We start from the raw sequence: 19,363 nt of genomic DNA, 5'->3' as shown, positions 1-19,363 counted from the left end.
TCTGATAGATGCAGCCTACAGAATGAAAATTGGGATCCTAGTACTTAAGTAGAATGCTGGAAACAGTGCAATAAATAATGTTGTTGCATAAAATAAAAGTCTAGCTACAAAAACCACATTTAAAATAGTCTTCAAATGTATAATAAGTACCTGCTAAGCTGCAGCCCACGCAGTAGTTCTGTTCTTTTGTCTTTTTTTGTGTGTCTACTGAATACCTGTGAAATAAAGGTTTCTTAAATTTATTTTTACATGTCTCTTTTAATTAAGCAAAGGCAGTCATGTATGACAAGTGGTCATGTTATGTTTCTCTCTAAAAAGATAACCATTATCATTTTGAGAAAACATTGACTACTTTTTTTTTCATAAATTCAATACCTCATTATTAGTAAGTTTATTTGTTAGATATTCCTCTCATACCATCACATTGCATGTTTATATTTTGTCAGTTCCACTAACTGCTAAATTATACTGCGAGATATTTTTCTTATTGCTCTATTTACACACACACACTCACACAGACACACACTCATATAGTACACACTCACATACATATTATTAAACATTATATATGTATATATTATATATAATGTATAGTACATGTTACATGCACACATACTTAATACATATATGCATGCATGTATACATACATACATATCTATAAGGTAGAAATATGTAAATAGACAACAAAAAATTATGTTTCTCATTCTGAATGTCCTAAAGAGAAAATGGAAGCATTCTGCCAAGTTAAGATTTTTGTTTTTTTGTTTGTTTTACTTTCTTTTGCTTGCTTGATTTTCACTGGCAATAGTTGTGGGATTAAGAGAAGTCACTGTCTCAGAGAGTAGCTTGTTGGAGGTGGTATAATGTTAATTGTATGAGACTAGATTTCTTCTTATTAATATAAGTTGGTATTTTTACTTTATTTTTTCTGCAACAAATATTCTGGTGTTGTCTGATGTTGTTCAGGAAATAAGCGTGTTTGTCAAATGAGCAGGGCTAGAGTGACAGTCCTGTTCTCCATGGTCAATATCGAACAAGGCATTAAATCAAGCATATGGTCACTTTGAGCAAATGGACTAATTTTCTTCACTTTTACCTGACTTTTCTACATGCTCTGTACATTCAATCATATGCCATCCTTCTTCTGAAATAAGAGTTTAATTTCTGATCTCCATAAATTCATGTTGATTATCTGGTAACTGGGTTTCTGGTGTGTGATCACTACAAGATTAGAGGTAGAAAACTTGCACAGTACTTAAATTACCGCATGTCTGAAATATATACAATGTAGTTGCAATCAAGTAATTCTATAAAATGATTTCCACAGGGAGCTTATGAAATTAGGCCCATTTCTTTGTATACGTCTATGAGCTTGCTAAGGCAACCATATCATAATACCACAAAATGAGAGGTTTAAACAACAGAAATTCATTTTCTAATAGTTCTGGAATCTGAAGTCCAAGATCAAGGTTGGTTTGGTTTCTACTGAGGCCTCTCTCCTTGATTGTAGAAGGCTTTCTTTTTGCTGTGTCTTTACATGGCCATTTCTCCATATGTGCACACCCCGAGTGTCTCTATCTTGCAAGGACACCAGACATATTTGATTAGGACCCCCATTCTTATGACCTCATTTAATATTAATTACCTCTTTAAAGGACCTGTCTTTAAATACAGTCATGTTGGAGAGGGGAGGGATAGGGCTTTAACATACAGAATTTTCAAGGACACAATTCAGACTATAACCACACTTTACCCAAGTAGGCTGGCTTTCTTAAAGGCAGTGCTAGTAGGTAAAATGGCTAAGAATTCAGCAGCCCAAGAATCTGATTTAGATTTAAATACCAATGCCTTCATTTACTAGTTTTTTCCCTCTCCTCTTCAATCAAGTTACTTAAGTTTTCCAGGTGTCCAGCTTTGTCATCTGCAAAGTATCTGTTATTGCACAATAGAGTTGCTGTGTGCCTTAAATAAAATGAGGTGTATAAAGTGGATATCCTACCTTAGCGTTTCTCAACCTCAAAACTATTGATACTTGGACCTGATAATTTTTGTTGTGTGACCAGAATTGCCTCCCTAACTCACTGAGAAGAACTGGCCTACATCCTGGCACTCAAGTTCTTAATACATGTCAGCTAATGTTACTTATAGTTAAATAGTTAAAAAGACTATGCTACTTTTGAGGTGCTAATAGGCAAATTCTTACAACTTCACTTTTTCTATAGAGGTTTATTGACTCTCTGGTGGGTTGAGTGTTTTTAAAGTAATGATTAACTTTTTAAGTCCATATTTAATGATCTAATTACTTATTTTGCATCCAAGGAAATCAGAACTGAATGTGTGTGAAACTTTCAACTTTTTCTGAACATTTTTATTTTATTTAAAAAATTTGCAAACATACACATAAGTTAAAAGATTTTTATAATGATAGCCCATCACCAAGAGTCACCCAGCTGTTAAAAGTTGGCCACATTTGTTTTATCTTTCTGAAATGAATTTATACAACCAAGAAGGGAAAGTAAAAATAATTTGTATAAATTCTCAGACATGATTCCTTCTGGTAATACCCTTCTTTTCATCTTCCTGTCCAGTTCCACTTATCATTTTAGCAATGGGCTCCACATCTATCGGAGTATACAGATAACTCAGTCTGAGTGTTTGCACTGAAAGTGTGTACATCTGGATTTTTCTTGATTTTACATTCTTTATATGCCTAGTGTCTGTTCTGAGACAGATTTCTGGCCAGACCCTACATGTTGACAGTAGTCAATGGCTTAAATCGTCACCTATTGTGAGGAGTCTTATTTTATTTATTTTATTTCTATTTTCTCTGAGTCATAGTGAATTATCTGATTACATTTGGCCCATCAGAATAAAAATCAAATTTTAGAAATAAGGCTGTAAACTTCCCTAGAAAAGAGTGAGTTGTAATTTAAATTTTGATAGTATTCAGTTGCTACTGAATGGTGAATATGTCAAACATTAATTCTCAGTCATTAAAATCTAATTTTTTAAAAAGTACATATTTCTTATCGTACAGTACCTTTTTCATTAATAAACATTTTCTCAGTTTCTAAAATTAGATATGAAAATTAATGCAAAGTAATATACTTTAATTTTTGTGTACTGGGGAATTTCTAATTTATTTTTACTTTTAGATTTTTTTTTAATTTGAAAAATAAACTCGATCATGGTTTAAAATGATTTAACCCCAAATTACCAAATAAATTTTTTATATCCTATTACCTGATAGCACCCTGGAATCTCTTAAACAAAAAATTTACATCTGTGATGCTCAATTTACTGTTTACATTTAAACACTGTTCTATAATGTAGGTATAATTATAAAATAATTTTAGTCTGCAGCTACACAGTTTTATGGCTGTTAAATTTGCATAATAGTGTTACCTCTCACATTTACTTTTCTCCATCCTTTTCCCATCTTATTTTGCAAGTAAAAATACTCAAAATCTCAGTGACTAAAATGGTTTGTAGTGGTCATATAGTCACTGTATCTCTAGATAGAAATTTTATCCCGGATGTATAATTTAATCAGTATAAGAGTGGGAGAAGGCAGTAAAATGATCTTCAGATTTAAGGACTTAAAATAGGAACAACTGGATGGAAATTATATATATGTAATTTTTAAATGTTGGATGCTATTTGTTTCTGGTGAAGCAGCCATTATCCCTGAGCAGGATTGCATTCATTTTGTTCCCAGTGGTTGAACCAAGCTAAATCTGAGCAAAGCAAACTCCCGTGCCAGATCCTGCATTCTCTTAACTGGTAATAAAGAACCTTGCCAGCCTGACAGGTTGTCACAGCAATTATTCACATGAAGCTCTGTAGCAGTTGTATCTGTCAACCCATGTAGTATTGAATATTTTAACTGGCAGTCTTCCAAGACTGAACATTAATCTTACCATCTCCTATTACAGTCCCTAATCAAGATATTCCAGGGGTGATTGCACTAACATTGTTTGAAGACTACATCTACTGGACTGATGGGAAAACCAAGTCACTCAGCCGTGCCCATAAAACCTCGGGAGCAGACAGACTCTCACTGATTAACTCATGGCATGCCATCACAGATATCCAGGTGTATCATTCTTATAGACAACCTGATGGTAATTATTCTTTCCATGATTTCCATAAATGCATCAACCTCTTTCAGTAACATTCCGTTTTTTTTTTTGTTGTTGTTGTTCCCTCCAAGGTTAAGTGTGAATTTATTTTTAAGAATGATTACCCGATTTCATTATTTAGCATCATTGTACAGAGTGAGTCCAGCTGATGCAAAGAACTGCTATTAAGGGGTATGATTGGAAGCTCAATAATAGTATAAACAATTATTGACTCGATGAAATCATATTAAGCTGAAATGGCAATACTACGTGTAGTTGGACAAGTGAAGACTGCATTCTTCAAATTATGTACAAATAGTTATAGGCCCTTTAGTTTCTGGGTAAAAGGAGTTATATTTAACTAACCCTAGGGTTGTGAAAATGAGAACTATATTAAGTTTTCTTAAGCATTATGTCTAGTAGGAATTCTACCATCCACTATGAATAAAGCTTTGATTATGATGCTTAAGACACAAATTTGTCCTAGAAAACAAAGCCACTGCACTATTAGTTGTAGGTCATTGTTTCATTGTTTATTTTACATTAATATTTCTAAACATATATATCTTTTCATCCAAACTTCTTCTTGTCTCTCTTTTTTTTTTTTCTGATGGACAATTATTTTTCTACTAAAATGCTTATTTTTGTGTAAATGCATCCTTAAAACTATTTAATAGTAAAAATAATGTCATTGGATAATAAGTACAATTTGGAACAAAATAAAATTATATTTATAATCTTGATGAGTTCTTGATTACAAAGTTCTATTCAAAATCAAATTATGAATCCTGAAATGTCATATTGCTAATCCTATATTATGTAAGTGGTCTTGAATATCCTGTTTTCTTGTTGTTTCTTTCTCATTTGTAGTCTCCAAACATCTCTGTATGATAAATAACGGAGGTTGCAGTCATCTGTGCCTTTTAGCCCCTGGAAAGACTCACACCTGTGCATGTCCCACCAACTTCTATCTTGCAGCTGATAACAGAACTTGCTTATCTAACTGCACAGCCAGTCAAGTGAGTAGAGGTCTTAGAAAACATTTTATGGATATATGGGCACGCTGTTATAAAGACTTTGCCTGAATTTTTTTATTTGTTTAAACAATTTTCAGAACATCATTTTTTGTTTGTTTGTTTGTTTGTTTGTTTGGCATAACATTATCTAGCTGATCATTCCATACATTGTAAAGAGGATCACAGAGTAAGGGAAAAGCAATGTGATATATATGGTTAAAATGAAACATTAATAATTAGGAAGTACACATTGAGGCCAAAAACAAAAATGAAAACCAATCTTTCACAGTTCCATATAATATAATGTTTCAAATCATGAGTGGGCATAGCAGAATCACCAGAGGAAATTTAACATATTTCAAGATGGCGAGGTAATTTAGGCATAGGGTTAAGGCTGAGATATGTGCAGCTTAAACAAACCAGAAAGTTTTCCTAGATAATCTACTCTGTATCACTATCTCTACTCTTCTCCCATTCTTCAGAGCATGTGATATAGGAAAGATGAATTGGGTAAAAAGTGATTTTTTTGATTTTGTTAATGAAAAATTCTGTGATGTAAATAATTTCCTTCTAAAACCTCTTTGTCTTCAAAATGTAATTATTGTCAGAAAACATATCCCAGAAGTTAAATTTTCTACTTAATGATATTTTCTACTTGCGTAGACTTGATTTTATTACTTTAAAGTTTTGGACAGTAGTCATATGACAGTATAAAATTTGTTTTTGTTATATTTAATTCACTATCTTATTTAAGATAGAATTGTCAAAGAAACTGCGATTTTTGTTTTTTAAATGTTTAAATTTATTCTTAGAATTCTGTGATTTGAACTTACTAGTTGTGCAATTCTATCAATAACTTCATGGCAAGAGACTGAATTTCTCTTAAGGTGTGATTTCGAAATGTGGACATTAATACTAGTTCAGCCTGCCTCTCAAGTGATAAATGAATTCCATATATTAAAGAATTGTGCAGATGAAAAAGATTGAAACTCTTCCAGAGATGGGGTGGGTGGGAAGGGGATAGTGATGTATGTGTACTGGTTAAGGGCACAGACTCTGAAGCCAGACTCGTGAATGTAACCCTGACTGCTCTAAATTGTCTGGATTACCTTGGGTTTGTTACATTACTTCTTGGTGCTTCAGTTTTCTGATCTTTTAGATGGAAATGATAATATTTCTAGGCTATTGTTCTGAAGATTAAGGGAAAAAGTTCCTGGTGCATAGTAAATGTTATTTTCCTTGCCCTCTAGTGCAACTGGAATTTACTTAAAAGTACCGTATTTTGCCATGTATAATGTGCACCTTTTTGCCCAAATTTGTGAAGGCAAAATAAAGATAGGCATTATACATGAGTAACACTAATTCCATATCTATATAAATATTTTCAGTTCTTTTATTTATGCTTAAAAGTGTATTAAAAGTGAATTAAAAGTGTAACTCTAGAAATCAGTAAAGCTATCCATATGCAAAATAATAACCTGGAATACAATAATAGGTTTTGTTGAACCTAAAGATGAATTTGCAACAATGAAGAGTTCTTGGCCTTCTATCATGCCTAAATAAGGTAAATTTGTTACAGGTACACACATTTCTTGTACCTTGTATCTGTTCTTGTGTTTTGTAATTATTTGTTACATAAAACTTCTTGTACCATAATATGTTAGAAAAGTAAATGCTAAAATTCCTTTATAATACAAAAAACAAATACCTAAATGTAAACAAATAAAAATTTCAATTAAAAAATTAAAACGAAAGATTTTTTCCCCTGAAAGTTTGGGCCAAAAATGTGGGTGCACATTATACACGGCAAAATATGGCATATGTGCAGTTACTGTGAGCTGCCATCTAGAGGTTCTAATGTCTAGTAGAAAGCATAGGCCATAGTCTCTTCTCTCTTTACAAAATGTGTTGTTTTAATTATAATCCCCTAAGTGTTTATGTGAGTAAAATACATTATTTTTAGAGAACTGGAAATTTAAGTCACTAAGAGAGGCAAATTAAACAATCTAATTATTCCTAAAGAGAAAATTTAACGGAGAAATCACATTAAAAAATTAAATGATTCTTGTTAGTGCTGTTTAGTTTAGATAGATTTCCAGTTTAACCTCCAGGTGATTCTGAGAAAACCTCTGGTTCTGGCTCTGGAGTGGTCCATGAGTCACTGTGTTGAGGTCCAACACTGAGGACTTGGGTGCCGTAGCAGTGATGACTCCTGCCTAAGCTACTTACAGTGTCGTCAGTCTCAAGAGCCAACAAAAAATAGAAAAAAGGCAGAGGATGCTTGACACAAAGATGAACATCTCAAACTGCAAGACATAGATAGTAAAACATCAACCTTGCTACAGTCATAAGAATAATAAAACATTTCAAATTATTTATATAAGAAAACTGATAATTATGTTAATTAAATGCAAAAATAAATCTGATCAATTAAATGAAAATTGAAATCAACCTAGAAACATAATTTTCATATAATTAAATTATTTCTCAATTTGGTATCAATGATGGCGCCACTAAAATATTTACAATTTTTCAAATACCCTCTTTAGCATTTTGCATGAATTTTTAAAGTATTTAACAATAGCCAGACAGAACAAAAAAATATATAGATTTGTGTTCAAAAATAATTCCTGAAAAGCATTATCACCTGATTTATCTTTAAGAAAAAAGTGAATGAATACCAGCTAACACAATCCATTAGTGGTTATCCCTGTAAGTTTTGTGGGTTATGTAGCCATTTCATCTCTGATTCTTTTCTGATTTCATGGGAGGGAAAAAAACAAACAAAAAAGATAGACACTTCTTGAAGAAATGTAAGTTTATATACCAATTTTTAGTGAGGTAAGATCAAAATGAAGCAAATAATCGAGGTATTTCAGAATCACAGCATTTAGCATTTTTAAGCATTCTGATAAAAACGTTTCATTTTTAATTTATTTTCCTAGGGGAGTTTGATTTGTTATCATCTAGTTTTTACAACCAATGATATACCCACCCCAATAATATTGTATCTTAGGAAAATAAAAATAGGCAAATCACACCAATAAGAATTCTGTTAGGATTGAAAGTGAATATATGAAAATCTTATAAAAATCAAAATTAAACCAATTTTTAAAAACTAAAAACTTCTAATACTAAATTTAAATTATTATGATTAGAAAATAAAGTAATTTAAAAATGGTTTTACTTATCTTTTAGGTAGAGACTTTCCCTGTTTCTACTGAACTTCACTCTGTGTTATTTCCATTTTATCCTTGTGTCCATTTTGATAGACATATATTCAGTAGTTCTTTTATAGCTTCTTCTGGTGTGTGATATTTGTAGTCTGCAATTTATTTTATGAAGATAATTGTCTTGGATAACATTTACCATGAAGAATGCTTTATATTTGTATTTAGCATTAATCTTTTTTATGTTACTATATTTAAGTGTGAAAAAATCAAGATCAGACACAAAATAGAAGATATCTTCCTCTAAGAGTAATGAATAAAATATTGATTAGCATAAAAATTAATATAAGTATATTTGACCCCAACTTCTCTTAACTCAAAATCTTTTTATGTTCTTATTAAAAATGAAACGGCATACAAAAGCTGGGTCCATATGTAATTTGAACAGTTCGTGTTTATTCAAATTAAACATATTTAGTGAATTTAAAAATAATTATTTTAGATATTTTTCAAATCTTGATTGGGAAAATTGAATATTCTCAGGAGATCTGAAATCCTCTTATTAATGTACTTTGATATGACTGGAAATGTTTAATGTTCAGGGAAATTGCTTTCAGAGTTGTCCTTATATCCCCCAGATAGTCACTATCTAGAAGAATAAAAGTTCACTTCTGGCAATTTATGAAAACTGCAACAGACAGGATCAGAGGCAAAGAAAATATGGGAAAATCAGTTGAACAGTCACATCTTCACTTGAAATCACAGTGCTCTGTTCCCTCCCATAATTGCTACTGGAAAAAGAACAACAACAACAAAAAAATCACCCACTTACTTAAAAAATAATGTAAATATACCCTGAATCAACTCCATGATATCCAGAAAGGTTCATCAAAGACTAGCTTCAGATTCTCTGTTACTTAAAGAAAGTAACAATATTTTAGATGAGCAAAACTTGTAGCTCGGCTAATCCATTTTCATTAGAAAAAATTGAATTTAGGTTATATTTTTCTGTGTTACAAATCTATCTGGGATATAGCTTGTTAAGATAAATGCTTTTTATGTGGAAAGTATGATTTTTCTTTAGTTTCTTCTATCTTACGAGGGTAAGCTTAGAAGTGAATGTTGCTAAGAAAGGGATTTTTTTCATAGAACCTTCACCATATCTGGCAAGAAGTAAGTGTTCATTAAATATGTGCTCAGTGAATAAATGAATGAATGAAAAAAAAAAGAAAAAGAAAGGGATTTTTTTGTGGTCTGAGATCGCTAAGGAATAAATTGACTGAGCTCTCTTGATCTCTGAGTGCAGTTGGCCAATAGTGAAGTCAGTGGGAACACTACTTCTGCACACTGCCTCAGGGTATGGATTTGAGTTCAGAACACTTTCTTATAAATAACGTGCAATGTTAACCTGAGAAATTTCACTGACAACAAGTTACCTGGTGCTAAATATCTTATAAGTAAATATTACTATATAACATTTTTAACCAATTTCTCTATTGTTACTCTTTCCATTTGCTAGTGCATTTTAAAAGGGAGGAATAAAATTTGTATTTCTATAAGTAATAGAATTAGGACACATTTTTATTACTTTTTATTATCTATTTTAAATGTAAAGAACGATAGACCCCCTAAAACATATTAATAAATATGTTAGTGAATAAGGTTTTGGATAATTTTTATAGCAAGCTTTATTCTAGCAGAGTTTTTTTTTTATGTATATCTATTTAAAAAAAATATATATATATATGTGTATATATATATATATATATATATACACATATATATATATAATAGAAGAAAAAAAAGATTGGAGTCTTGTTTTTCACCTGTTTTTAGTTACCAAAATGTCTCTTTTTTATCCTAAAATATCATGTGTATTTATTAAGAATTAAAAAAACTGAAAATAACTGTATCGGTCTCAACTGCTCCAAAAAAGTATTGTTAATATTTATGTAGGGCAGATATTAATTATGGCTAAGGCAGTATTTTCAGTGTTTAGGAAATTCCATGGAATCACACACAGCATAACAGCTGGAAAGGATTCTTCAGATTACCGTGAGCTCCTCTTTTGGTGACTAAGAAACAGAGATTACAAGATATTAATTGAAATGTCCAAGATTCCTAAAAAATGCAATTCAATTCAATTAATTCAAATAACTGAATTAATTCAACTTGATACCTCTTCCTGATATTATTAATAATTGTTAGACCTGTTCAGTGTTTGGCAAACTTTTTCTGTAAAAGGTCCAGATAATAAACATTTTATACTTTTCTGGACACATGGTCTCTGTAGCTACTGCTCAGCTCTGTTGTAGTGCATAAGCAGCCGTGGGCAAGATGCAAACGGGTGAGTTCCTCTGTGCTCAGGAAATCTCAGGAGGTTTTTCCTGGACAAAGTGCTTTTCTGGCAGATCATTTTGCTTGATGTGCATTTGTTCCCTCTTATAGAATTCTCTTAGACCACCATAGTTCACATTAACAGCAATAGCTAAGGCTAGCCTGCTCCAACTTGGTGAGTTTTAAATTCTCATTATATATGAGTAGGGTTCTTCAACTTTCTCTTTTCTTTTCTTTCTTTTTTTTTTTTTAAGTTCCGTTGCAAAACTGACAAATGTATTCCATTCTGGTGGAAATGCGACACTGTGGACGACTGTGGCGATGGATCGGACGAACCTGATGACTGTCGTGAGTACATTGGCAAATGTAGTGATTTAGAATTTAGAGCTCCTTACATCTCAGACACAAAAAGTTGAAGCTGGATCTAAAGTATTGCCTTCTAATCCCTTTCCAAATCCGAAATAGAAAGGTTTTATATGTGCATCTTTAAAAATACAACAAAAATGTGTTGCACTGTCTTGGCTATGTATGTGATAACTATTACATTCAGAATGACAGCATCATTAAAATTCTGTTAGTTTTTTTTTTTCTTCTAAAATTTTCTGACTTGTAGAATGTACATTGCTTCATGTAGTGATCAGTAGAGTAACAATCAGCATTATTTTGACTTACTGTGTCATCAGTTTCAAAGCAAAAATGAGCAAGTTTTCAGGATCTCACTGAACGACTGAAATCTTACTTCTATGTGATTCATTTTTCCTACTTTTCTGTCAGTATTAAAATACAGAAAACTCATTAAAATTCAGGTTTTCCAATATAAATCATTAGTTTACAGTTAGGCAATTTAGTATTTTCTTACTTGTTGCCTTAAAATGACTACCAATGGCTTGACGTCTGACTGTGATTGGCATGGTTAAGTGCTATTTTTTTTTTTTTTGGTTTGTTTCTTAGCTTTCTTTGGTAACTTTGGTTGTGATGGACAATCAGCAGACTTTTTCTTGATAGCCTTTTACAATTCACAATTCACTCCCTGGGTCACTCTAGTATTGTCCCGTCAAGTTGAAGATGCTTGTAGTCCATCATGATAATTTACTCAACAGCCCAGTAGATGGTTACCATGATTTGTCCTTGACAATTATGTTCAAGATCCTTCTTAGGTTTTCACCAAAGAAAGAATGTACTGTCACAGTGAAAGCTAGCTATTTTATTTGGTGGACTTAGCACTACATAATTACAAAGCTGTTTCAAACTCAGGGTCTATAGATAGTTACTGAGATGAGCTCTATTTGATTCTTCTGGTCACTACCAACTGCACCACACTAATGAAATTCTATCACATAGTTCATTTGTGTGTTTGAAAGCAGCAAGTAATGTATTCAATGTTTTTGTTTTCATTATGATAGACAATGTATAAAGAGAAGTATCTGTATGGGATAGATATACTATTATGCCTGAGTTATTCATTTTTTAAGTTACTGAATTAAAGGAATATCAAACGGATCAGTTGAGATTTACTTATTTAAAAAAAATTATTAATTTCCCACAATGAACATTCTCACGATATAGAAAAGTAAATACAGCTTATTTTTGTAATTTATAGAAATAAACAAGCATACACGTGTTAACTTAGTCCTCATGTGAAGATGGCCTTTCCTGCCAGATTCCCTAAAGTTTTCTCTGAGGAAGTATCACCGTGAGGACCTGCAGAGAAAGTCATTAGTTCCCAGTGCTTTCTCTTCTAATATATTTTCAGCTCCTACACTCTAATTTTAATCTTGATGGAAACTTCATGCTGTAACCATATTGATATAAAAAAATAAATAAATACAAATTTAGTTTAATGATTTTTTTCACATTCACCCACTTACAGATTATATGGTGAGCAAATATAACTTTAATGTCTTTTAAGGGGAACCAAAGAGACATCCGGTATCTAAGAACCTCTATATGATCCCTATCGTGGTTAAGTACCAGAACTATGTGTTTCTATAGGTGGCATTATCTCTGTGATACTTTTACATACACACACACACACACACACACACACACACACACACACATATGTATATATATATAAAATATACATATAACATATATAATATATATTATATACAATATACATATTACATATATGTTTTTATAAGTGGCATTATCTCTGTGACACACATATATATAATATACATATATATGATATAATATATATGTGTAATATATATAATTAATATATATAATTAATATATATAGTTATATATATTTATTACAGTTGAAGTACAATATTTTGTTAGTTTCAGATATGCAAATAGAGATTAGATATTTATATAACTTATGAAGTGATCACCCCCAAATAAATCTAGTACCCATCTGACACCATGCATTGTCATAAATAGCATGACTATGGTCCTTGTGCTATACCCTATTATGTGACTACTTTGTAATTACCAATTTGGACTTCTTAAGCCCTTCCCCATTTTCACCCATCCACCCATCTGGTAACCATCAAACTGTTCTCAGTATCTATAAGTTTGTTTCTGTTTTCTTCGTTCATTTATTTAGTTTTTTAGATTCCACGTATAAGTGACATCATATGGCATTTTCTTTCTCTGTCTGACTTACCTCACTCAGCAAAATATCCTTCAGATTCACCCATGTTGTTACAGATGGCAAGATTCCATTCATTTCTATGGCTGAGTAATATTCCAATGTATATACCATGTTTCCCAAAAAATAAGACCTAGCCGGACCATCAGTCTAAAGCATTTTTTAGAGCAAAAATTAATATAAGACCCAGGATTATATTACATTATATTATACCTGGTATTATATTATGTTATGTTATGTTATGTTATGTTATGTTATGTTATGTTATATTATAATGTTATGTTTATTATATTATGTTATGTATTATGTTATATTATATTATATTATATTATATTATATTATATTATATTATACCCGGTCATATATTATATTAAAATAAGACTGGGTCTTATATTAAATTTTGCTCCAAAAGAAGCATTAGAGTTGATGGTCTGGCTAGGTCTTATTTTCGGGGAAACACGGTATGTACCACCTCTTCTTTATCCATCCATCCATAAGAATCATATGAAAAGTTTTTGTTTTCTTATCCATTCAGCCACCCTATGTATTTGATTAGAGCATTTAATCTATTTACCTTTAAAGTAATTGTCGATAGATATGTAGTTATTGCCATGTTATTATTCATACTTTCCTTTTTTTTTTTTTTTTCCCCTAATCTTAATGAAGTCCCTCTATGATTCCTTGTAATACTGGTTTGGTGGTGATGAACTCTGCTAGCTTTTTCTTGTCTGGGAAGATAGTTATCTGTCCTTCTAGACTAAATGATAGTTTTTCTGGGTAGAGTAATCTTGGTTGTAGTCCTTGCTTTTCATCACTGAACATTTTGTGCCAATCCCTTCTGGCCTGCAAAGTTCCTGTTGAGAAATCAGCTGACAGTCTTATGGGAGCTCCCTTGTAACTAACTAACTGCTTTTATCTCCCTGCTTTTAAGATTTTCTCTTTGTCTTTAACCTTTGGCATTTTAATTATGATGTAACTTGGTGTGGACCTCTTTGAGTTTATCTTATTTGGGATGCTCTGCATTTCTTAGGCTTCTATATTGATTTCCTTTATCAGGTTAGGAAAGTTTTTCTTCATTATTTCTTCAAATAGGTTTTCAATTCTTTGCTCTCTCCCTTATTCTGGTATCCCTATGATGTGAATGTTGGTATGCTTGAAGTTTTTCAAGAGGCCTCTTAAACGGTATTTTTAAAATTATTATTATTATTATTTTATTTTTGCTGTTTTGATTGGATGTTTAATACCTTATTCTACAAATTGCTGATTCAATTATCTGCTTCATCTAATCTACTGTTGACTCCCTTCAATGTATTCTTTATTTCAGTTATTGAATTGTTCATGTCTGACTTTATTTTTTTTATGTTCTCTATCTTCATTTTTATATATCCTATAACTTTGTTGAAGTTTTCCCTGAAGTCATTGAGCATCCTTATAACAAGTGTTTTAAACTCTGAGTCTGGTAGATTGCTTGTCTCCATTTTATGTCTTTGTTCTGGAGGTTTGTTCTGTTCTTTCATTTGGGGCATATTTCTTTGTCTCTCCAATTTGGCTGTCTCCCTGTGTTTGTTTCTATGTATTAGGGCTGCTGTGTCTCCCAATCTTAGTAGAGTGGCTTTTTTCATAGGTGCCCTTTGGGGACCAGTGGCAGTCTCCCTGTCCAACTGAGCTGAGTGATTCAAGTGTGCCCCTTGTGGGGGTTTCCTGGGCCCTCCTGTTGTAGTTGAGCCGTGGTTGCTGTTTGCACATTAGTAGAAGGTGTTGACCCTCAGGATGATTTGTTGTGAGGATTGTCTGGACTACAATGAAGGAGCTTTTGTGTAGGTGCTCACCCTATGAAGCAGGATTCATGTTAGTGGAGCTCTGGTGCATGACGAGCCTTCCCTTTGGATGTGTCATTTGTGGAGGTGGTTGGGTGGAGGTGCTCTAGAGTGGTTGGAAGCTGGCCACCAGGTGTGTTGGTTTTGGGCCCTCTTGGGAGGGGCTCTTGCAGGCCCAGGTCAGCTGCTGCCCATACCCTGTCCAGGGCCACTTGGTATGAGCTACAAAGTGATCTGCAATTGTTTATCATTTGTGCTGGGCTTGGAGGTGCCTGGGAGTGTCTAAGCTGTGAACCAAGGCTGGCTCCCTTTAGTGCAGGTCTTAACGCTGCTTAGAAAGAGGTAAAGGATGTTCTGAGATCTAATGCTGCTTGTGTGGGATTTGTGAACCTTTGAGAGACTTTAGGAAATACTAAACAATGAGCCAAGACAGGTCTTTTGTATAGAAAAGCCACTAAAAGTGTCTTGGGTGGGCACAATTTTGGTGGGGTAAGGTCTCAAGAAATCACCAGGATGGGGCAAATGGTATTAGCCAGGTTGATAGAGACTCAGATACGGTGAGTACTTGCATCTGTTTGCTAAGTGGGGTGAGGGCTCAACAACAACAATAAAAAACAACGACAATGAATTCTGCCAGCATTTCTGTCTGGAAGAAAGCTACTCCTCTAGCACTCATTCTGAAACCAGACAATTCTGCTCCCTCCTTCTCCATTTCCCTCCTTTCAAGCGGCTGCCCCAGTGCTGGAGCTCAGAGCAGCTGAGTCCATCAGGGAGTAAGTCCGTGTATATTCCTTTTAAGAGGAGCACCTGGGACGGCAGACACCCTCATCTCACTCATCCACAATTTCCACTGGTTTTCACAGCCAGAAGCTGTGAGGACTACTGTTCCTGATACTGGAATCCTAGGCTGGGGAGCCTGCTGTGGGACTGGGAAACCTCACCCCTCAGGAGGGAGCTCTGCAGCCAAGATATCCCTCTCAATGTTTAACCGCCACATGTGGGTGTGGGACCAGCCTGTTCTGTGTCTCTGCTCTTCCTACTAGTCTTGACATGGCTACTTCTGTATATCCTCGTTATAGAACACCTGTTCAGCTAGACTTCTGAAGATTCTCAATGATGGCTGTTCTGTAGTTTAGTTGTAATTCTGAGTTGGCTGTAAGAAGAAGTAAGCACAGTGTTTACCTACTCTGCCATCTTAATTGAAATTTTTCTCTGTGATTTTTTAATAAATTATCTCTTACTTGGAGTTGATGGGTTAATAGTGTTAAACATCTTGGCAAAGATGTTCATAGGTATAACTATTTGGACAGTCATGGTGAGGTGAAAATGATTTACACGAGTCTGTGAAGTGTTTAGTATCCATTTCTGAGGAGCTGCATCATCAGTATTTGCAGTTACTAAGAGCTGTTTGACAATACCTATAATTGCACCTTAAGGCAGGAAAGCTTGATCCCAGCTTCACATACTTGCAAACTTGCATAATGTTTTTGCATAAATATATATGAGTCATGCATCAAGAATTCTCTGGCATCATAAGTTTAAAATTATATTTCCTATGGCATTCTAATTCACCAAGGATCATTCTAGGGACACATTTAAAGGTCATATAGGCTTCCCAGTTATTTTGTAGGCATTGAAGGATGCATTTCCCTCATTCTTATAGGAGGATTGTTTAGGTAGCAAAATAATATTACAGGAAATTGCATATGGAGCATAAGAAGTACAGGAATTGCATATGTTGACAGCAAGAGAAAATTAAGTATAGAATATTTTAAAATTTTAAAGTGATTAATAAATTTTATAAATTGATGGTAAATTACTTTCAGTATTTTATAACTCATTTCTATGGAAATCAAGCATGTATTAAAAGTTGTTTTTTTAATGTTAAGGAAATGTTTAATATTGCAATTATAAAGTATAATTTATTTTCCAAAGAAAGTTTAAAATATAATTAATTTGATTGACTGATTTTACTTATAATTATTTGTCATTATTAATCTCAAAGTCAGTGATTAGTAAAATACATTAGGATCATCAGTCAAAAAATTTGTCTTTTAATTGCAAGTAACATAGTTTGTGAAAAGACTACAGTGTCAGCTCTGGATTTAAATTTTAAGTCTGGCACTTGAAACTTGTAAATCCATGGACTTAATTCCCTCATTTATAAAATGGTTATGGTGATTCTGAGATTAAAAGGTTGTAATGAGATTCAATTAGTAACCACATATGAAAGGACGTAACTGTGAACGAGCCTAACCCAGTGCCTGATAATTAGTATATGCTCAGTAGATCCTACTTTTATAATTATAATTATTATTATTATTATTATTATTATTATTATTATTATTATTTCTTATATAAACTAAAAATGTAGCGAATAAAATGCATTATCATCTGGTATTTATTTACCATAATAAAATATCTATGATATGTAAAAGTCTTTACTGCTTACAAGGTATTATCTTTATACATATGAATAGAATCATAGAAATGAATATCAATAAGTCTGATTTAAAATGTGATATGTACAAGAAGCATTTCCTGTAAGTATATCTGGGATATATGTATTGAGGTAGATGTTCCTCTCTTACATATGACAGGCAATGTGATCAATGACACAATTTTTTTAATGATATTGGAATAACTTATTTTAATTACAATAAATTATATTTTGCAATTTAATCTCTCAATACTATTTCTTTGAAGTGAGTAGACATTTATATGTTTTTAAATATATATGTATACATACTTATATATTATATTTATATGTTTTTAATTGTGCTCTTTTAGTTTGTGAAATGTAATCTTGAGGCCTTCTGAGTTGCTCCTAGCTTAGCTGTACATCTGAACCTAATAGCTGTCTAGATTTGAGACATTCCTATTGTGTTCTAGGATATGTTTAATATAAATAATACTATAAGTATTTTGAATATCAGAAAAGCTCTGTTTAGCAAGTCATGAGCTAAGATTATCATTCCACAATACCTATATGTTTCCTCCTTAGCCGAATTTAAATGTCAGCCAGGCCGATTTCAGTGTGGAACAGGGCTCTGTGCTCTGCCTGCATTCATCTGTGATGGAGAGAATGACTGTGGAGACAATTCTGATGAACTCAACTGTGGTAGGTGGTTAAATTCTTAACTAAGGAACATAAATCTCATTCTTAACTGATTACGTCCTCACTGATTTCAATTAAGACATGGGTTTGACCACAATTCCCTCCCCCCGCCCCCGTTCTTATCTTTTAGATACACATGTCTGCCTCTCAGGTCAGTTCAAGTGTACTAAGAACCAGAAATGTATCCCAGTAAACCTCAGATGTAATGGACAAGATGACTGTGGGGATGAGGAAGATGAAAGGGACTGTCGTAAGTCACCTAAACATGTTGTCTTACTACTGACTCCCAACTAAAATTGGCATAAAAATTATTATTGTGCACCATAAATTCACACAGTATAGGAAAATGTCCCAGCAATTATATGCAAATGATTCCAAATAATTGTCTGTTGGGGTGGATTATTCTCTATATAGAATCTCTATATAAAGAATATTGAGAACTTCAAAATATGGGTGATCTTTGCTTAAAAAAACACCTAGAGATTATCACAAGCATGAAATATCATTCATTCATCCATATCATCACTAAAGGAAGAAGCAAAAACAATGTTACTGGTGATTATGGTGTTATTGTTCTGTTTTGTTTTGTGTTCTCATAAATTGATGTTTTTCCCCATATTAAGTAGTGACAAGTAATTGTCTTCTATTTATTAATTAGTTACTTAAAATCAACTCTATTTTAATTAGAGACTGCTTTTTTCTCATAAAATCCATTGGAAGTTATGATGAGAAAATTAGCCTAACAAAGTTACTTGTTAAAAACTGTGAAAACCCTACTTAATTACCTTAACAAGCCACTTCTTGTTGAAAACCCTACTTAATGTACCTTAACAAGCCACTTCTAAGAACAATGTAAAATGTTTTCCATTTTGTTCACCTCTTATTTCCAACTCCCGCCAAAAATTAAATTACATTAAGTGGAAGGCAAGACAGTTGACATCATAAATTAACATGCACTTAGGCAGGCGTGTGCATGTGTGCGCTCGCGCACACACACACGCACACACAGGATCCAAACGATTGAACACCTGTCAACTTTCAGGATTTCAACAGAACTGCTGTCAACATTTCTGTCTTGCTGAAGTTTTATTTTATTCCCCTAAAACTTTTATCAGTAAATAATGTGCAGTCATCCAGCAATTTGATTAAGATGATGCATTCAGAATAAAGTCAGTACCAGTACTTT

The 19,363-nt window shown here is 32.9% G+C and overlaps 1 protein-coding gene across 7 annotated transcripts in view; it reads left to right on the top strand.

Annotated features, from left to right (window-relative positions):
* LRP1B (LDL receptor related protein 1B) overlaps positions 1-19,363 on the top strand; it is a 1,877,633-nt gene that overhangs the window by 1,660,065 nt on the left and 198,205 nt on the right. For 6 of the 7 annotated variants that reach the window (XM_081051911.1, XM_081051912.1, XM_081051909.1 and 3 more), the window contains 5 exons: positions 3,936-4,124; positions 4,992-5,140; positions 10,899-10,992; positions 18,064-18,180; positions 18,308-18,427. In XM_081051911.1, coding sequence (XP_080908037.1) covers positions 3,936-4,124; positions 4,992-5,140; positions 10,899-10,992; positions 18,064-18,180; positions 18,308-18,427 — 669 coding nt within the window. The remainder of the gene's footprint in view (positions 1-3,935; positions 4,125-4,991; positions 5,141-10,898; positions 10,993-18,063; positions 18,181-18,307; positions 18,428-19,363) is intronic. The other variant, XM_081051910.1, reaches the window with a different exon arrangement.

This window comes from Rhinolophus hipposideros, assembly GCF_964194185.1.
Source record: "Rhinolophus hipposideros genome assembly, chromosome: 6".
Classification (NCBI taxonomy): Eukaryota; Metazoa; Chordata; class Mammalia; order Chiroptera; family Rhinolophidae; genus Rhinolophus; species Rhinolophus hipposideros.
This window is presented reverse-complemented; position numbering and strand designations above follow the sequence as displayed.